The sequence below is a fragment of the Plectropomus leopardus genome, chromosome 17, assembly GCF_026936395.1.
Source record: "Plectropomus leopardus strain MGB_pleo_1.0 chromosome 17, ASM2693639v1, whole genome shotgun sequence".
Classification (NCBI taxonomy): domain Eukaryota; kingdom Metazoa; phylum Chordata; class Actinopteri; order Perciformes; family Serranidae; genus Plectropomus; species Plectropomus leopardus.
The window spans coordinates 20,896,430-20,915,728 of record NC_142192.1 but is presented as its reverse complement, the minus strand read 5'-3'; the positions used below and the strand labels follow the sequence as shown (position 1 = coordinate 20,915,728).

At 37.2% G+C, this 19,299-nt stretch overlaps 1 protein-coding gene across 1 annotated transcript; it reads left to right on the top strand.

The window, feature by feature from the left end:
• Window positions 1-272: 272 nt before the first annotated feature.
• Window positions 273-19,176, top strand: dgat1a (diacylglycerol O-acyltransferase 1a). The gene is made up of 17 exons (XM_042506925.2): window positions 273-751; window positions 3,645-3,732; window positions 9,189-9,229; window positions 10,273-10,358; window positions 11,070-11,122; window positions 11,679-11,784; window positions 12,121-12,249; window positions 12,788-12,862; window positions 12,965-13,068; window positions 13,190-13,228; window positions 13,396-13,437; window positions 13,639-13,683; window positions 14,521-14,633; window positions 14,717-14,782; window positions 15,649-15,736; window positions 16,024-16,086; window positions 16,170-19,176. The coding sequence occupies exons 1-17, from the start codon at window positions 480-482 to the stop codon at window positions 16,314-16,316; spliced, it is 1,557 nt and encodes a 518-aa protein (XP_042362859.2). The 5' UTR covers window positions 273-479; the 3' UTR covers window positions 16,317-19,176.
• The last annotated feature ends 123 nt before the right edge of the window (window positions 19,177-19,299 follow it).

Genomic DNA, 19,299 nt, shown 5'->3' with positions numbered 1-19,299 from the left:
ATGACTTTTTCCCCGCCTAACTGCAGTGATCACCATTAGTTAGTGGAATTAACATCATACTATACATACACTTTTGACAGTAAAGATTACAGTTTAACTATAAAATAGCCTGCCTGCATTACATATATATATATATATATATATATATATATATATATATATATATATATATATATATATATATATATATATATATATATATCCAGCAGTATCCAGCAGCTAATCCGGAAGTGTATTATGACTTATGCTCCACAGGGGGATGTCAGTTGAAAACACAGGACCTGGCAACCCTTATGACAATTGCAACATGAGCTGTAGTGATGAAACGTCTTATCATTCATAAGGAGCAGCTCTGACACGACTTGGGACTATTCATTTAGCTCTCGATGTAACGCAGCGGCTGGAAACACACAAACAAGTGACTGCAGGTTAACCAGCAATGTCAGGCAGGTAAAAACTGCGCAATTAAATCCGCCGAAATGAGCGACAGAGGCGAAATGAAAGGGCCCGCAACCCGCCGGAGGAGAACGACCATCTCCGGTAGCGGAGGCGGAGCGGTGAAACAAGTCAACGGGAGCAAGTGGCACGATGCCGGGGAGAAATCCCCACAGTACTCCGCTAAAGGCAAAACATACGAGGTGTCTGGGCATGTGAGTAATAACGGGAAGGTGAACAGAGAGGCGGACAAAGAGATGATAACCAGTCCGAGGAAACAGAAGACTGTGGTGGAAGATTTTAACGAGAGACTCAGGTAACCGTTACATTTATTTAAAAGACATTAATGCTACGTGCCAACGTCACGTGCGCAAACTAACGGTAACTGAAATGACAGAAACTAGCTGTATTTCATAACAACATTAAAGGGTTTCTTCTGTCTTCATTTTTACTATAGGCTATGCCATTTACGCAGATGTTACTCATTTGTGTAACGTCTCCTTTTATTTTGTTTTTTTCTTTAGCTAATTATCTTTCTGACTGGGTTATATTAGCTTGTTTATCAGACCATGGGGCCACTGTGATGTCCTGTAGCTCAGGTTTAGTGACAAAAACCAAAGATGCTGTCCCCTAATATTGTATACTTCTATACAAAATAACTTTACCTTGAGGATTGGAAATTCACCCTCCATGTCAAGTCAAACTTTATTCATAGAGTGCATTTATAAATAAAGACAACCACAGTTGACGAGATTGCTGAACATGCACAAAATACCAAATCAGATAAATACAGATGCAAACAGCAATAAAACAGAGCACAATTGACATAATAGAAAACCAAATTGCAGGACATGTCCAACAATTTTCTTTAAATAAAATAAAAACTTAATTACTTACACATTAGTGGTGTGTTGGTGGTATATATTTGGTGCAAGCTCTGAACAAACTACCATAACTGTGGGTAAGCTGCATGGGCAATATGGAGAAAATCTTATATTACAATATCTTGACCAAGGACCTCATAAGGTTGCAGGAGATGTACCACTTTCAAGATATGCTTGGTATGAAAGTTGAAGGTAATCATACCCTGTTATTTATGCTCCTTGCAATCAATCAGTGCAATCAGATGGTGAATTTCTGCCACACATGTCCATCTCTTTATCTCCCTCATTGCCATTTTATTTCATTTTCACTGACAACATAATCTCCGGTTTCAGTTATAATTAAATGTTTGCTCAACCTTGAAAAACTTAGGTTTTCATGCCTTTTAAGCTACTTTTAACTGATAATCATAAATAACTGTGTAATACTGTGATATCACGAAAACATTGACATTTTCTGAGACAGGTATCGTACTGTGAATATCGCACATTGTTGCCACAACCACAGTCCCTCACATATCAATATTGCATGATATTGCAGGGTTTCTCATTGGTGCTATCACAAAATATTTACACAATGAGATTTTTAATAAGTAATCATCAATAATGTCGATATAATTACTAAGTGGTAAAGGCAATCAGCTATCAGTTCAGATCAGAAAATTACATCACTTTATTTTTATTCAGCCTTTAAAACCAGGAAAAGCCAACACTTATGATATTACGATATCCAAAATCTAAGATGATACCAAGTCTCATAACACAATCTCTACAATATATTGATTTACTGGGTTATAAGTATTCTATGGTCATCATGCATTGTGGATTTTTGTTTACATGTAAAGTATCATTTCAGCCACTTTGCTTTAAATGAAACTTTTTTTTAAAGAAGGGCAGCAGTAAGCCCAGATACAGTTGTACTCCTAAAGACATAGTACAGATAAACAGATATAGTACATGAGTGAGAACAGGCATTGTGAGAGAAGACACAATAGACTGACCCTTACCCTGAACATTTTATGGCAACACGCCCAAAGATATATCTTCACCTTTAAAAACATGTATTTCCGTAGAAGCGAAGCATATTGTTATGACCTGCTAAGAGCTTAGTTGTTTTGGGGTTTTTTTTTTCATCTTTTGGACTTTAAGATGTAAAGACTGGTCTTGCCAACTGGATGATTTGTGTGTGGCATGCATATAGTGTCACTTTCCTGTATTACAGCAACTGTGAAACAACAGTGTCTGCTTTTGCAATCCTGTGCTTGCTTACTACGGTTCTGTCTGCACGTTTCTCTGCTCGTCTGGTCTTGCCATGAGTGTCCTGGCACTTATTGAGGAAACCCACTAATATTCACTCTCTTTAAACGCTCCCTTCTTTCTTTACTTACTCAATCCACCCCTGTCTCTTCACCTCATTTCACCTTTGCTCTTTGTATACCTGTCTCTGTTTAATGCTGCCCCACCTTATCTTTCTATCCTGTTTCACCTCTCTGTCTATTCTCTCCTGCGCTTTGCCTTCATCCACTTTCTCCTCGTACATCTTTAAAAGTATCCCCTCCTTCTTTGTTGCTGTTTTTTTTCATTCCTGTATCTTGCTCTACTCACCCTTTGCTTTCATCTCCACTCTGCTGTCTCTATGTCATGTATGATTGTGTAAAAATTTCTGCCTGATGAATAGGCCCAGTTTTCACAACGCCCTTTGGACACTGGGGTCAATACCTTTAACCTACATTTCGCAACTCTCATTGCAGTTTAAATGCCAGTAGGGCTAGTATAAAAAAATATATCCCAACTTTTGGGTTTCTTTAGTGTAAGTAAAAGCACCATGCAACCAGTTAACCAAATGCCTGAACATGAGCCATAGTGTTTTGTAAATACTGCAACAGGAAAGTCAAATAGTAAACATACAATTAACAAATAGAGGTACTTAATATTTCACAAACATAAGCATTTGTGCTACATCATGGGTCCTCAACTCTCTCTCAAAGTGAAAATGTGCATTTATTTTTTACCATATTGCTCAGTACACCCCCACCCTAACCCCTAGACCTGACCCTATGAGTCACTAGGACCTGTCAGTTTAAATTACACAACCTCTAAACCACAGACCAACATCAAAATTAAACTCTTGTTCTTTTCATCATGACATTTTCTTGTTAAGTTCAATTTTAAAATTCTGTACATGGTTTGAGAGTGACTCGAGGGATGCACCCACTTATTTCTACCCCGAACTCATGGAGACAAACAGGCGGGATGGAATGTAACGAGCTTTATCAGCCCTAAAAATCATTACTGTATATAAACTGTTGACTTTGTCTTTCCCTGCAGCTGTCACGTCCTCCAGGAGTCTCTCTTGAGTTCGGCCAGTGGCTACAGCAACTACAGAGGAATCCTCAACTGGTGTGTTGTCATGCTGGTGAGTAAGACCGTCCATTCAGAGGTGAAAATGCACTGCAGGGCTGACTGGGATGCTTCAAAGCTTCGATTGTTGCCATGGTTATCAATGTCCTGATCAGTAGCATATTAGAATGCACCTTTTTTTTTTTAAATACTATTACCCGAAAAATCCCCAGTAGCCCATTAATTAAGAAATAATAATACAACATCATTTAGCCGTCTCATAAATTACTCCTCTTTCTAGTAACTATGGTTATTTTACATGCAATCACTGAACACTTATGTTCCAAAAAATGTCCCCTTGTCTCTCATGCCCCCCTCTAAGCTTCGATTATTCACAAATATATCTCAACCAAGCTTCGATGCCCCAAAAATGTTGTTCTGGGCTGCCTAATGTAGACCCTGACATAGCTAGATATTGCCCCTCTTTATATTTGAATTTCTCATAAAAACTGATTGAAAACATAAGAGGAACCTATCCAATTTATAATTTTCTTTTTCATCTGGACATTGCCTCAAATTACTGTATGTGGCCTTTACGTACATCAGCATATTGGTTGCTCCAAACACCATCAAACTGTTGCACAAGTGGTTTTGGTTGTTGCTTTAATAACAAATGCAAAAATGACTGCACATACATGTATAAAACATATTCTCCTGGGATGTGGAATTGAGCCTTTTAAAGTGACTTTATGTGACATGTGAGTGTCTGTGAGAAGTCTAAAACAAACAACAACAAAAACAGGGTAGCAGTAAGCCCAGAAAACTTATTTTCTCAGAAGTCTCTGAGAAGATAAGTTGTTTCTAATGTTATCTCTCTTCACAGTGGTAGATTCAGTACATATGCATGCACAGTTACTCCCTCATGTCCGGGTATGCAATTTCCTGTACTTTCTCATCTCTAACTTTGATTAAGTGGGTTGATTCGTTACAGTGAGTGAGTTTCCTTTTTAAGTTTAGCTTTCCCTCTAATCAGAAAGAGACTTTTTGACAGCTGTACTTATATTAATGGTGTGGTGTACCTGCAGTGAATATCCTAAGGATACACCTGACAGACAAGGTTCATACATCGAGCACTCACTAAGGGAAGTGATGAATGCAGTGAAGAAATTTTCAATCATCCCTAAGTTTCAGGAGTGAGATGATTACAGGCTGCAAAGTATGAAGCGTCTGTCAACATGTACAAAAATAACAAGTGTTGCACCTTAAGTGTCTTCTTTGATTTGACCCATATCTATCAGTATTATATATATATATATATATTTTTTTTTTTTTAAATCCTTGGTTTTAATAATTGCGTGTTTTAATAGATTATAACATCACCTACATGCCTGATGGATAGTTTTTTTTTTAGTTTCCTTTTTTACAGTATCGTTTTCTCAAAGCGGAGTCAGCATGCTTGGCCAATGACTTTGTTTCTCTTTCTGAAATTCTAAAATAAAACATGAACCCAAAAGATTAATCTCTGAGCAGGGACATTGTTATTTATAGCTCTGTCAAAAAAAAAAACCTGTGTGCATGAAAGTTTATGCGCACAAATCTTAAGCTTGCTAATACAAAGTGTGAAGAATAACTTAAAAGCAGCAACAGAAGCTGGCTGCCAAAACATATGAGAGCAGAGCACCACTCCATATAGCAAGAAAATAAATTAGCAGGGGCTCCCTTTTTAAATAAGCTATGCTACATATACTGTCCAGATGTGAAGCTACTGTTCCAGACCATGTTTAAGATGCAGAGGAAAATAGGCCAGTTTCAGGATGTACTTTGGCCTATGGTATTTATTTGGCTTTTCAAACTTGATGTCAGCTTGATTAAAGAATGATTATAATGAACTATTAGTTGATGATGAGAGATTTTGACCATATTGCCATAACTCTAATGAAATAAATAAAAAAAATACTATAAATAGAGCTCTATACATGGGTGCAGGTGCATGTTTGTCAATGTGCAAACCCGTGGACATTCTTTAAATATGTGGATACATGCATGGTTACATGCAAAATGGTTATTTGTCTCTGCACTTGCACAGTTTATGTCTCTGTGTGTTTTGTGGTGTATTCCTCTGTGTTTTTTTCCACATCAGGCCTAATTTTGCAGTTCTGTGACAGGATTAATCCCCATCTTTGAACGTTTATATTGCTGTGACGACCACGTCCTCTACTTTGTGGTCACCAGGGACGGCTGACTCGGTTCAGACTGTTTTTAGGAAGCCTCGAGGATTAGGCTGTAAGAGTGTGAAGTGGAACCATAGAGTCTTGTGTGTGTGTGTGTGTGTGTATGTGTGTCTGTGTCTGTGTGTGCATTTTAGAAGCTTAGTTGTGTAATTTGTCCTCAATAAGCAGGACCGTCGGCTAAATTCTTAAAATGTCAGCTGCAGGAGCACATTTCTAAAGATGAGAGATTACATGTGTTGTTATACTTCACTTTGAATGTTGAGGCCAAAGTTTATACATAATATTAATAATTTAATTTATACAATACCTTAAAATATAGGCAATCTGCAAAATAATAAAAACAAATCCACTTTACCTTCAGAACAGTTACGCTTCCCTTTTCAGTTCTCTAAAAAGTGCTAGCGCCTGTTTTTGAGTGATATATGACTGGTTTTGTTGAACAAGACTTTCTCCAGTTGTTTGGAGGATGACTAAAAGCGTAAGCCGCATACATCACTGATATTTCCATAACATGTGGATTTATGGAGAGGCATTAACTTCTAAAATGGTCTCATTCATGTCCTTTGTCTTACACAAGTCATTGTCAACTTGTAATGGCTTCTGACAATAACATACAGCATCAAAGTTATCCTTGGTCTGTATGCATAAGCCTGCCTATTTCAAGGTTTCAAGCTCCTACTAAAGACATACACACATTGTTAAGCTCATTTAAATTGGTGCTAAAACATCTGTGCTCTGAACCAACAAAAACATGAGAGTCTTAAGATACTCTACCTTGTTAATCGAGCCTGTATGATAGAAAGATGTGGTAAGATATGAATGATATCTGGCAGAAGATTCTTGACAAGTACAACTAAACTCAGGATGTGGTACAAACAATTGATGTCGCAGCTGGTTCATGTCTTTGTTCCCTTTAATGTGCAGCCAAACAGATCATGTGAGCAGCTTAAATGACCACAAGAACAGAGCAAAGCAAAGCAAGACCTAACAGCCAGCTGCAGATTTGTTATCACACTCAGTTTCCAAGCATTTATCAAGACTGACAAAACAGACAGATTCGCTCAGGGATGAATTAATGGCTGGTTTGTTTAGTTGGTCTTTCTACAATATTATTTGTATTATGAATACAAACTGCCGGCTGGTTATGTAGATGCAGAACATGTTCGTGTCAGCTATAATCCTTGCTGTGAGTTGAAAAAAAAACCTTTGACAGAAGACCTGGACCAATGCAAAATGTTTGATCATTCCATCTTTGTTTGCACCAGATCATTTCTCAGGATTTGTATGTCAGGGTCCTAAAGTTCAGCCAGCTTCAGCAGCTCTATTTTTAAAACTTACCTCCCTTGAATCTGATATGTCTCTTCTATCAACAGCTAAGGACACTGAGCTATGTTTAATTAAGTCTATTACTAAAACTTTATCATCTTATTTCACCTAGTTAATACAGAATCACTTTTGTTGTTTATAAGCATCTTACTGATTATTCAAAGGTAAATAAAAAAGGTACGTAGAGATTGGATATTATTTGATAAATAGTGACGTTTTGCTCTTCAACATGGGAAAAAAAACAATTTAATGTCTCATCATTAATGTTTTATCATTGTGAAAATTGTAAATGATTATAAGAAAAAAAACACAAGATAAGAAAATGAGTTCAACTCAGAGTACAAATATTCTAATCTTTGGGTGCTAAAAGATGTGATTCAACAAATCAAACAGAAAGATTTTCATCTTGGAATTAGTCATACAACAAGATAACATTCCTGAGTTTAAGCAATGCAATTGATATTACTGACTATAAGGCAGATAACAGCAGAGACACTCTCTAGCTGCAATTATAGCTGGACAGAAATTAGCCCTGCATAATTCAACTAAATATGATCAAAATCGCAATATGGCTCAGAGCAATATGCAAATCACAGGAGCTCCAGTCTTTTGATAAAAAGTAAAATGTGTCACAACATCACTGTGGTGCTACAGAGATGCCTTGGCCTACAAGTATTGGCCTACAAATATTCAAGACATAAGGGAACAAATGCAAAAATATCCATTCCTACTAAAATTGCGACACATATCAATGTCACAATATCCATCCAAAATAATTGCATTATGACTTTTTGCATATTTTGCAGCCTTTTAGAAATGTATCTTTAACCAGACAGTCTTTGTGCATTAATATACCCACTGCTAAAGTGTCTTTGAGCAAGACACTAAATTCCTGCTAGCTACCTGAGTGTTGCTCTATATCTGACATTGCACACTGACCTCTCTCTGGACCGGGACAATATACAGTTTTTACAGACAGACACATTTGTACAGCTGAATCATTACAAAATCAGATTTTGCAATGTTCTCTATAAATGCTCTGGACAGGCCACTGTCCCTGTAATGGTGTTGATTGTCCACTCTTGTCCAGGCTGAAGGTTACTGAGGCAAAGGTAACTGGTTTAGACAAAAGAAATAGTTGAATCAAAATCACATTGCTGCAGGATCTTGGCAGGCCAGCGGGCTGAGGTGTAAAATGCCAGATGATCAGTACAGGATAACCTTATCGCACGTCAAACCCTCACTGTCCTCATTATCTTAATTGTCTGTTTAACTTGTACTGAACATGCCATTAAAATGATCTAAAAACATATGCAAGCTGTACATATGCAGAGTTGGCTCTCTATGTTGAGCAGGTGGTTAGGGTTATCTCAGAAAGCTCAGATAATTGATGGCAGGGATAGAGCTGGACTTGGACCTTGAACTTTAATACACAATATAATGATAAACTTATTTTACTTGACACATTTTGACAGAGTGAGCAGCAGCAGGGTGTGACAGTTATCAAGGTGCAAGGAGCAGGTTGCTAAATGAAACAGATCCTTTCAATGCAGTAGTTCAAACAGATTACGGAGATATCAATTTGTAACTTGTAATTGCTCGTGTTGCTCTTTCTGTAGGTTTCTCTGCATTAAAAAACATCTTTCACACACTACAGGTGTGTGTTTATCTGTGCACTTTCTGGGCAGTCACTCTTTAACTCCTTCTAAAGTCACTGTTGTTTTTAAAAGGAAACATCCTGATCTTGTTGTTGAATAACTCACCCAACAAACACATTGAAATCTGCAGACTAATCATGAGCAGAGCTGTGGGCAAAGTAAGTGATAAGACAGATTTATAGCAGAGGGCAAAAAAATATTATTTGGGTTTGAAACAGGCCAGAGTCAATGAATGGCCACATAGAAAACAACATTTTTGCTTGATGCTGTGAGCTCTGCTCATAATCTCCTGTTGGATGTTTTGTCCTCTCTCTCAGGTGCTGAGTAATGCCCGTCTCTTCTTAGAGAACATTATAAAGTGAGTATGCACCCACACACGAACACACAATTAAGTGATGTAAATACACTAGCAGCTGCTGTTACAACTCCCATTCAATTACACAACGGGCTGTCTCCTCTCATCTTCCACTTTACCACTACCCCTAATTAATTACATTATAATACATTAATTTGCCACTTTTTTCAATAGGAGCCAGAGCTGTGTTACCAAAAATTTAAAGTGCATTACTCTAAATAAACAACTACAAGTGAGTTTAGTGCTACAGCACCTGCACTTCACGGTGTTATTTGTTTATTCCCAAATAATTGAGACATAAGTGCCAGCAGCATGGTGTGTCCAGGTGTTCTCCAAATACAAGAAACTCTAATTAGATTAGATAGAAAGGTCTTTCTTTGCTACCTGACAATCTTAGAGCTTCGACTACTTTTCAAAAAAATAATCCTGTCGTTATATATATTTGTAATTTTTGCTATAACATTAACCACACCAAACATTTATCTCACCACACACCACAATCTTAAAACCTTAAAGGAGTACTTCACCCACAAAATGACTTTTTTGTTTTGCATGTTCAAATAAAGAATCCAAAAATGGACAAAACTCTTGATGGACTGCATGAAAGGGGTCAACACATTTTCGCATTAACGGTCAATATCAATGCTCAGTGAAATTCACAACCAAAGTTGAAATTCACGAGCTTGCCTGGAAACATTACTCATATGTATATGTGTTTTAAATATTAAGGTTTAAGTGAAAATGCATGTGTTTGGGAAGTACTTCTGTGTCAGAGATTGAAGATGGATGTTTTTATATAGTTTTGCTGTAGTTAAATACAGCAAAACTACATAAAAACATCTTTAATTCATCAAAAATGTTCTCCTTTTTGGATTCTTCTTTCACTGTGAAGGCATGTGAGTAAAACAATGTTTCGTTTCACAAATTTAAAGTAACTCGGCAAAACTAATGCTTTACAAATGGTCATTTTCTGGGTGAAGTATCCTTTCAAATTAAGATAGAATAGAATAGAATCAATGATTTCTCGTCTCTCTTCTCTTGTCTAGATATGGTATTTTGGTGGACCCTATCCAAGTAGTGTCTCTCTTCTTAAAGGACCCCTATAGTTGGCCGGCACCTTGCCTCATCATCGGTATGGAGCACTTTTTTTTTACTGCCTCAGTGTCATGTAAACAGATGTTGAATTACTCACAGTCAATTGTCCTTCTGTGATCTCAGGATTGATGTTCAAGTTGAACTTAGCAAACAAGTGCTGTACCTGTATTTCTCATACTTAAATCAGGAAACACTAGTCTCTATCACATCAACACAAAGTGTTATTGTTGTAATAAAACGTGTCTGAAAACATGTTTTACAGCCTCTCCATGTTCCAAATGGCAGATCTGATACAGCAGATTTAATGAGCCAGATGCTCAAAGATAGCACATAGAAGCACTGTAAGCATGACTTTCTGTCCTGTTTATCCGAGCACAGCTGTTATTGATCATTTACCCAAAGAAGGTTGACATGATGTCTTTTCCAGCAACAACCAACCTTATCAACACAGTAAAACAAGTCAATGCAGAGGTGAATAAACATTTAATGGTCACAGGAGGGAGAAGAGCTGACCTACTCTACAGGGTAACAATCAATCAGTCTGAATAAAAGGCTACTTTATAGCATAAACTCTAGACTGTTATTTCAATACCTGAAACCATCATTTTGGACAATCGGTATTCACCACCAGTTTCTCCATCTGTTTATGTTAAATGGCTCTACACTGAGAAATAAACTAAAATCAACCTGCTGTGGTTAACATCTTTGTGCTGCTGCGAATGAATCAGTCGATTGTTCTGTGTTTCAGTGTCGAATGTGTTCATCTTAGCAGCCTTGTACACAGAGAGGCGCCTGGCTGTGGTGAGCACAACGATTTGCATACATTTTCCTACACTCAACTGTTGTGGTCATATGTTGTCTAATTTTAGTTTTCTTTTGCAACATTTGCTTATAAACTACTACAACCTTTGACTTCACATTTGTTTGGACTACAAAGCACTGAGGGTGATAATATAACTTTGTTTTAGGATTTTGTGGAAAATAGTGCTGCACTTTTAGATGAACTGCAGAGAGAGAGTAGGTTTGTTTTTAATTTACAATTCAGAGATTTCCCATCAAGGATGTTTGCTTGTAATGGGTTTATTACACATCCTGGAGTCTACACAGTAAACACAGCGTCACAGCACCGCTCCTCTTTATACCTGCTCTGAACTCAGATAAGAACACCTCTCCTGGTTCAGATTAGATTACGTACGATCTAAAACTCTTACAAATGCAATATTTTATTTGTAAAATACACAATAGATCTAGTTTTGCATAATGAAAAAGGCTGTGTTTCTCTTGATAAAGGAAAATCTACAGTTAGAGGTCAAATGTTTTACAGTGAAAAGACTCTTTTTGCTTTCTTCATTCCTAGGGCACCATTTCCCAAATGACGGGACTGATTCTTCACTTTTTTAACCTGACATCGTTGTTGATTTTCCCTTCAGCCACTGTGCTCACTGTGACCTCCATGACCCCAGGTACACACTAGATAATGTTGTCATGATACTGGAATTTCTAACTTAGTGACAGTGCTTTAAAAAATATTGAGATTTTATATCTTTCTTTTATTATTGACATTGAGGGCATAATGTTAATTTTTTTTATTAAAAGATAAATATAACAAGGTTAACACATGACTATGACTTCTTTTTCTTGTTGAGTAGCAGAAAACAGCAGAATGACTGCAGTAAACATGCTCCTTAAATCTGTCATATATTGCTCTTATTAAACGGCCCTTTGTGTTTGTGCGTGTGTGTGTGTGTGCTTGTGCGTGTGTGCATCTGTGCATGCGTGTGTGTGTGTTTGTGTGTCAGTGGGTGGTGTGCTCTCCCTTATCATCTACACAGTGCTGTTTCTCAAGCTGTACTCCTACCAAGACACCAACAGGTGGTGCAGAGAAATCAGACAAGCGAAAGCCAAGAGACTAACACGATCATACTCATGTAAGTACATCAACACACGCAAACTGTCAAAGAAATGTTATCTAGATTGTGAGTAGGCTCACACACATAGAATACCACATGGGGGCGGAGGTATGAGGTGCTCTCAAGCAGTGCACTTAACCCCCGAGATGCTGCAGCAGAGCTCAGTGGCCAGTAGATCAGGTTAAATAAAGGTTTAAAAAATGGATTCACACACAAATATCATAGCACATTAACAGAATTATACTGTTTATTTTCATTTAGTGCTGTGTTGCTACTGCCATCTAGTGTTGACATGACAAAGTGCAGCTTTCAGCTATAAACCACTGTCTCACACACACAGACAGACACAGATCAAAGTTGTGTGTTTTGAAGGTAATTTAATCCCAAATGCAACTTAATAGCTTTATCTCCTCACTGTAGAAGCTGGCACACAAAAATCCTTGAAATCCTACATGCTGACTGTGTGTTGTATTTATAATGTAGTTTGATGAGTTGTTGCAGACAAACATGGAAATGGTCGTTTTTAAAACAAGCTTGTGAATTTGCGTTTTTTAAGGTCCATCTGTGGCACAATCCAACGGTTCAGCAGTTCATACTCATGTCTCCTACCCAGGCAACCTCACCCACAGAGGTAACTATGATGTCCGCATACAGAAAAACAGCATTATTTTTAAATGAAACATTTTAATGATAGATAATCACGTAATATATTGTTTCTTTTGTATGTCTTTAGACATGTACTACTTTGTCTTTGCTCCAACTCTCTGCTACCAGCTCAACTTCCCTCGCTCACCTCGAATACGCAAAAGGTTTCTGATGAGAAGACTTTTTGAAATGGTGAGAGGGAGAGTGCGCGTGCGCGCACACACACACACACACACACATATTTGTCCTTTATGTAAACTGAGAACACAAACACATGCATATTAACCTTTTTCTGTCTCTCTCTTGCTTGTAGATTTTCTTAATGCAGCTGTTAGTGGGATTGATACAGCAGGTAACATTATTACGACTAAGATCACTCAGACAAGCTTTCAGAATAAACTCTGCACACACACGTTGAAACACAAGGTTAAACAGAAAGTCCTGGAAATATTTGCCTTTTTAAATGTGTTTTTTTACCACTCAAATAATGTAAATTCAATTTTAATTTGTGTTTTTCAGTGGATGGTTCCCACCGTACAGAACTCAATGAAACCATTCCAGGTACACACACTCTCACTCTCACTCTCACACACACACACACACACGCACACGCACACACACACACACACACACACACACACACACACGCGCACACACACACACACACACTACTGTACTGCACTGCATATAAACTATAATTGATTTTGTCTTAAGGGCAAGGCATTGTTAATGAAAATAATTAATTATTTGCGTCTCTGACAGGAAATGGACTTTTCTAGGATGGTGGAGCGTCTCCTTAAGTTAGCTGTGAGTATCATGATGTACTGTGTTAAACACGGGACGTACAATTAAAGAGCACTTCACACCCTGAACACAACATGTTCAAACTTCTCCGCTCTGGTAGGCACCAAACTGCCAAAAAATTCAACAGTCAGTCACACGCTGTCAATGAGCATGCAGTGTTACACCAAAACATCCACTGCTCCCATTCCAGATTATAACATAATGGGTTTTTGTACTCAACCATCTAGTCCATTTAAACCATTCAGTTTGTATTTCTTTGCATTAATTGTACAATTTACAACTTACACAACACTTGACTTGTTTATAGACAATTACCTTTTATTTTATTGTTGGTCATATTGGAGTACTAAAAAAATATTACAAAAATTAAAATTAGATAAAATAATATACAGTATATCATCACGGTGTAAGTCTTAATTTGTTACCCCTTGTTCTCAGCTGTAATATCTATTTAAGTATGTATAAGTATAAGTACATTGAGAGCAATGCAATGCAAAAAAAACCTGTATCCAGTTAATTGTATTGGTTCACACATGTGGCCGATAAAAGTGATTCTGTTTCTGGATTATGCCATATGTCAAAACCTCATAATGAAAAATGAAAGAAAAATAACTTTCACTTCCTAATCTTGAATATTGAACTCTGACATTGTCTCATAGAAGAACTGGTAGTAACATGGCAACAATAGAGTAACCATAGCAACCCGGACACCTCCTCTCCTAACTTCTCCCTTGACCCTCTTCTTTCCTCTCACCCCTCTTTCTCTCCCCGTCCTCCTTCTCTTTTCCTCACTGGTCCTCTTTTCCTCACTCCTTGCTCCCTGTCCTCTTCCTCTCCCAGGTCCCTAACCATCTGATATGGTTAATATTCTTCTATTGGTTTTTCCACTCTTCTATGAACTTTGTGGCAGAGCTGCTGCAGTTTGGAGACAGAGAGTTCTACAAAGACTGGTGGTGAGTTGAAGGAACGTTCAGTCATTCATCAGCCGTCAGCTTAATGTCAGATTTTCAAAGTGTGCCATTTTTGTTGATTGCAGGAACTCAGAGACTGTCACATATTTCTGGTCCAACTGGAACATCCCAGTTCACAAGTGGTGTCTGAGGTGAGCACACACACTTTCTTTCACATTGTAGTCTATATGAAATAAACAACAATAATAAAAGAAATCAAGGAGTGAATTTGAGAGTATATCCCGCCAGAGTCAGGAGATAAAGATGCAAGTAATTTGTTGAGTGTCTGTGTATTTGCCTAAAAATATTTACAATGTCAGGCCATTTCTCTCTCTGAGCAACACACAGAAACTAATTTACCCTTTTAGCAGGCTGGACTACTTTAATGCACTCCTTTTCTGGTCGACTAAAGAATACAATTAATCAGCTAATTCAGAATTCTGCAGCACGAGTTCTGACTAAGACCAGAAGGAGAGTACACATTACGCCTGTTTTAAAAACATAACACCGGCTTCCTGTCAGTTTTCTCAGTGATTTAGATTTTTTTCATTAGTTTTTAAGTCACTGCATGGCCTTGCACCAGACTTCATCTCAGAGATGCTTTTAGTTTATGAACCTCGGCAGCCCCTCAGATCCTCAGACTCTTCTTTTTTAGCTGTTTCATAAGTAGAACTAAAGCTTTTGTTGATTCTGCTTTTAGCCATTACGCTCCAAAACACAGGAACAGCCTGCAAGAGGATCTGAGACGAGCTGGAAATACTGAAACTAAAAAACTAAAAAAACTATCTTTTTAGTCTGCCTTTTATATAATGTCCTACTATCACAATTTTATAGTTTATACTTATTCTATTTTTTAGGACCCATTTTTGCTGATTTCCTACGTTGATCTTGTTTTTGTTTCTTCAATCATTCTGTAAAGCACTTTGAATTGCCTTTGATTTGTTTGAAAGGTCCTATATAAATAAAATTTGATTTATTGATTGATCGATTGATAATCCTGTGTCTTTGTGTGGCACAGACACTTCTATAAGCCGATGTTGAGGAAGGGGATCAACAAGTTTTTTGCTCAGTGCGCCGTCTTCCTTGTGTCTGCCTTCTTCCACGAGGTAAACTAACAGCATTCAGTGTGACACAAAACACTTAAAATGCGCTAATTCAGCCTCAAAACAGCTATATCTTTGACTGAATTCATGGCCCGTTATCGACCGTTGTTAGCTGACAGTTGTGATGTTGGGTTACTAAGTCAGTCACTCTGACAAAACTCTGATTCCTAAAGCTAAAGATAAAAAGAGTGCATCTGAGCTATGAGCCTGTAGCTTCCCCCACTTAAATTAAAACATTTTGAATAAATGTTTAAAAAGTTAAGTGTCTGCTTTATTGTATTTCTCTTCAGTACCTGGTGAGTGTTCCTCTGAAGATGTTCAGACTCTGGGCCTTCATGGGAATGGCAGCTCAGGTAAGACACACTGAATCTGATTCACAAATCTTTCTCTCCTCTGCTGTAGACATACTTTGACCTCTAAACTTTAACCCCTTCAGGTGCCACTGGCTTGGTTTGTGGGTCGATACCTGAATGGAAACTATGGCAACGCTGCTGTGTGGATGTCACTCATCATTGGCCAGCCTGTTGCTGTGTTGATGTACGTCCACGACTACTATGTCATTCATTATGGGACCACTACATAGTACCGGACAAGAACACACATGTTCAATAAGTCACACACATAAACATGTACAAATCATGTACACACACACCAGCCTGCAGGACAACTAAACGACTGACTGTAGAGTGAGTTAAGGTTACTTTATTTGGAAACTCTGCTAATAGGAATCTGTCAGTGAGAAGCAGCAACAGCAGGAAAATTGTTTTTGACTTGTTGAGTTTTGCACTAAAGAGAAATGAGTTGGAGGAAATTTTCCAACAGCATGAGAAGTGCTCCCTTTAAAGAGGCAATCCACTTAGCAGACCTTCTGTAGTCAGCCTCCAGTATTAACAAACGTCGGGTGTCACAGTCACCACCTGCTCTTAATATCTGTAGCCAGCACGTTTCAGCTTCAAACAAATGATCCTGGAACCAAGGTGAAATCACACTTGGATCTCCGTTATTGGACTTGATCCCTGACTGTCAGATTTGTTAGAAGTATGACTTTTATCTTGAGCAGATTTTGCTAAACAAAAGTAAATGTGGCGTCGAGGTTTCCTAGAGTGACTACTATTGTTGGTTTATGATGTGCAATTTCTTAAATTTTAAAGTGGAAACACTGCATAACCAAGCACTCCTCGAGTTGTGGAAAATGCACGGATCTTTATGCGTAACAAATGTGAACCACTGCCGAGCGAGCACGAGCCAGAAGAGGATCCTGCCACTGCACTTGCACTGCATCTGAAAATGTTTCTTTTATTATGAGCTTATAAATCACTTTTTTTTCCAAAAGGCAATATAGAAATTTTGAAGCTTAACAACCTCCGTAAGCTAGGACTTAAAAATTCTAATTGAGGATGTCTGCAGGTCTTCGAATTGACCGGACTGAGCTTTTTTAAATACATCCTGTACCCCTTTCTTTATGATGCAGTGCAGTTGTTGAGTATTATAGAGGAGAATAAGCTAATAAGTGAAGGAGAAGCTGTAAAAGGACGTTTTTGTGACCACATGTGGACCTCCAGGCAGCCTCTTCTCTTCTGTCGCTCATCTCCAAACATTAATGCAAGCTCTCGTTAGTGTAACAGTACATGCTACAGGTGTATTTGTCTTGATGTCAGTGTCTTTTTGTGTGCTGCATTTGACTCAGCAGCTTATACTTTGTATAAGTTTAAGTGTCTGTTGTGCCAAATTATGATTTTTGTTTTCTTTTAAATGATTTAATGCAGTAGCTGATTTACTGATTTGAACCAATGAATGTTATTTGCACTTTAAAGCGTTGCATGCTGTTGACTAAAGCAATAGATTTCTATAAATGTATTCTTTAAGTTATATCAGTTGAGTAAGCAAAATATGTTTTGTAAAAATTATTTGTATTTTTTGTAATTTGCATGTTGACATTTTGTTGTGGTATAAGGGTTGCCTCAATTTAAGTTTATTTTAAAGTAAGACAGCAGCCGCAGTGGTAAAAATGAGAGTTTCAAACAGCCATTTCCTGCCAGAAGTTTTTTTTTCAGTATTTAAATTCTAAAGACTATTTCTTAGTTTGAACTGATTTAAGTTAAGTTGCCATTGTGGATGTTGCCATATATTAGTCAGACTTTGTGTTATTTTATATTTTTTTGTTTGTTTTATCTACTTCCCGAATACACAATGACAGTTGAATGAACATGATAAATCTGAGCCCTATCATTTTAAAATTTACTCCCTTTCTTTATTAATCACTTTTCAAGGAAAACACTTGTCAAATTATAACACCGGTCATCAAAAAGACTGTGTGTTTGTGTGTTGGCATTCCTTATTAAAATGAATAAGTGCCTTCTTTCAAAAAAGAAATGCTTATATATGCATAAAATTCAATATGTATGGTAGATACCAAAAAATTATGTGAAAAAAGCCACAGCGGCCAAATACTTAAAGGAATGAAATTTCCTTAACTATATTCTATGTAGCCAAAATATTCATTATGCATTTATATTCATGGTGTTTTAAAATATTTGGGAATTGAAGACTTACTGCCTGTAGTTTAAACCCTAACCCTAACCTTTAGCAGTATTTTTGGAGAGCCTTATTCAACAGTCATGTGTGACTTCGCTAAAAAATATGTATGAACTTTCTTAACTGAACAGCGATGAATCTCATGACATTTGTCCTTTTTTTTTTTAAATTAGAGTTAACATGTGAGGATTATTCCTGAAGCAGCACGCGTAGCAACAATGTCTTGAGTACTAAACTGACAATTCCTGGATCTCAATGACGAGAGCTGCTGTCTGAGCAGCTTCTTGGCAAAACACAAAATTCATGTTTCAGTGCATTCTCTTTTTAATTGTGGGAAAAATGTAAACACTAAACAATAAAATTATTTGAGTCAAACTGTTTTTGAAAATACTTTTAACATTCAATGATAAACAGAACTCAATAATCAAAAATTGCTAATAGACATTTTATTCCCTCTTATTTGTATGACTCTCCTGTGAAAAAATTATTTAATTATTATGATTTAATTTGTTTTTGAGATTTATTTTCTGTCTAACATGAAAAGCATCATCACCGCAGCTTGAAATGGGACAATCGAACATTCCTCTGAGAATATGTTGCATCTCCCAGGTTTTTTGGTTTTATATTTGTCTAGCACTTCCTGTTTCCATATTATTACTGATCTTGGAATATGAGTTGAAAATGCTGAGGGTGCTGCTTTAAGTTGAACTGTCCTTTAAGAGTTAATTTTGGTTTTGGATGATTGTTTGATGCAATATGTAGTAAAATGAATGTATTACTTACTTGTTCATACTATACACAGAAATCCAAAGTGAAACAAAAATGATATGTTTTGGCAATGCAAATCATTTTCATAGCCATTCACCTGAAATTATTTGTGTCATTTGATAAAGATTATTTATATTTGATGAATGGACTTGTCTTCTTTTCTTTGGACTTTTAAAAACAAGCACTGAGACTTCAATCCATATGCTGGTAACAGTAGAGTTTCTGCGATTTTCTGGTTATTTGACAGTTCATATCAGTGGCGG

Bases quoted from the DNA above. Each gene is read 5' to 3' on its own strand.
- dgat1a (XM_042506925.2), top strand. From the start codon at position 480: ATGAGCGACAGAGGCGAAATGAAAGGGCCCGCAACCCGCCGGAGGAGA. The intron at 752-3,644 runs GTAACCGTTACA...CTTTCCCTGCAG, and splicing joins GATTTTAACGAGAGACTCAG to CTGTCACGTCCTCCAGGAGT. The intron at 15,737-16,023 runs GTAAACTAACAG...ATTTCTCTTCAG, and splicing joins TGTCTGCCTTCTTCCACGAG to TACCTGGTGAGTGTTCCTCT.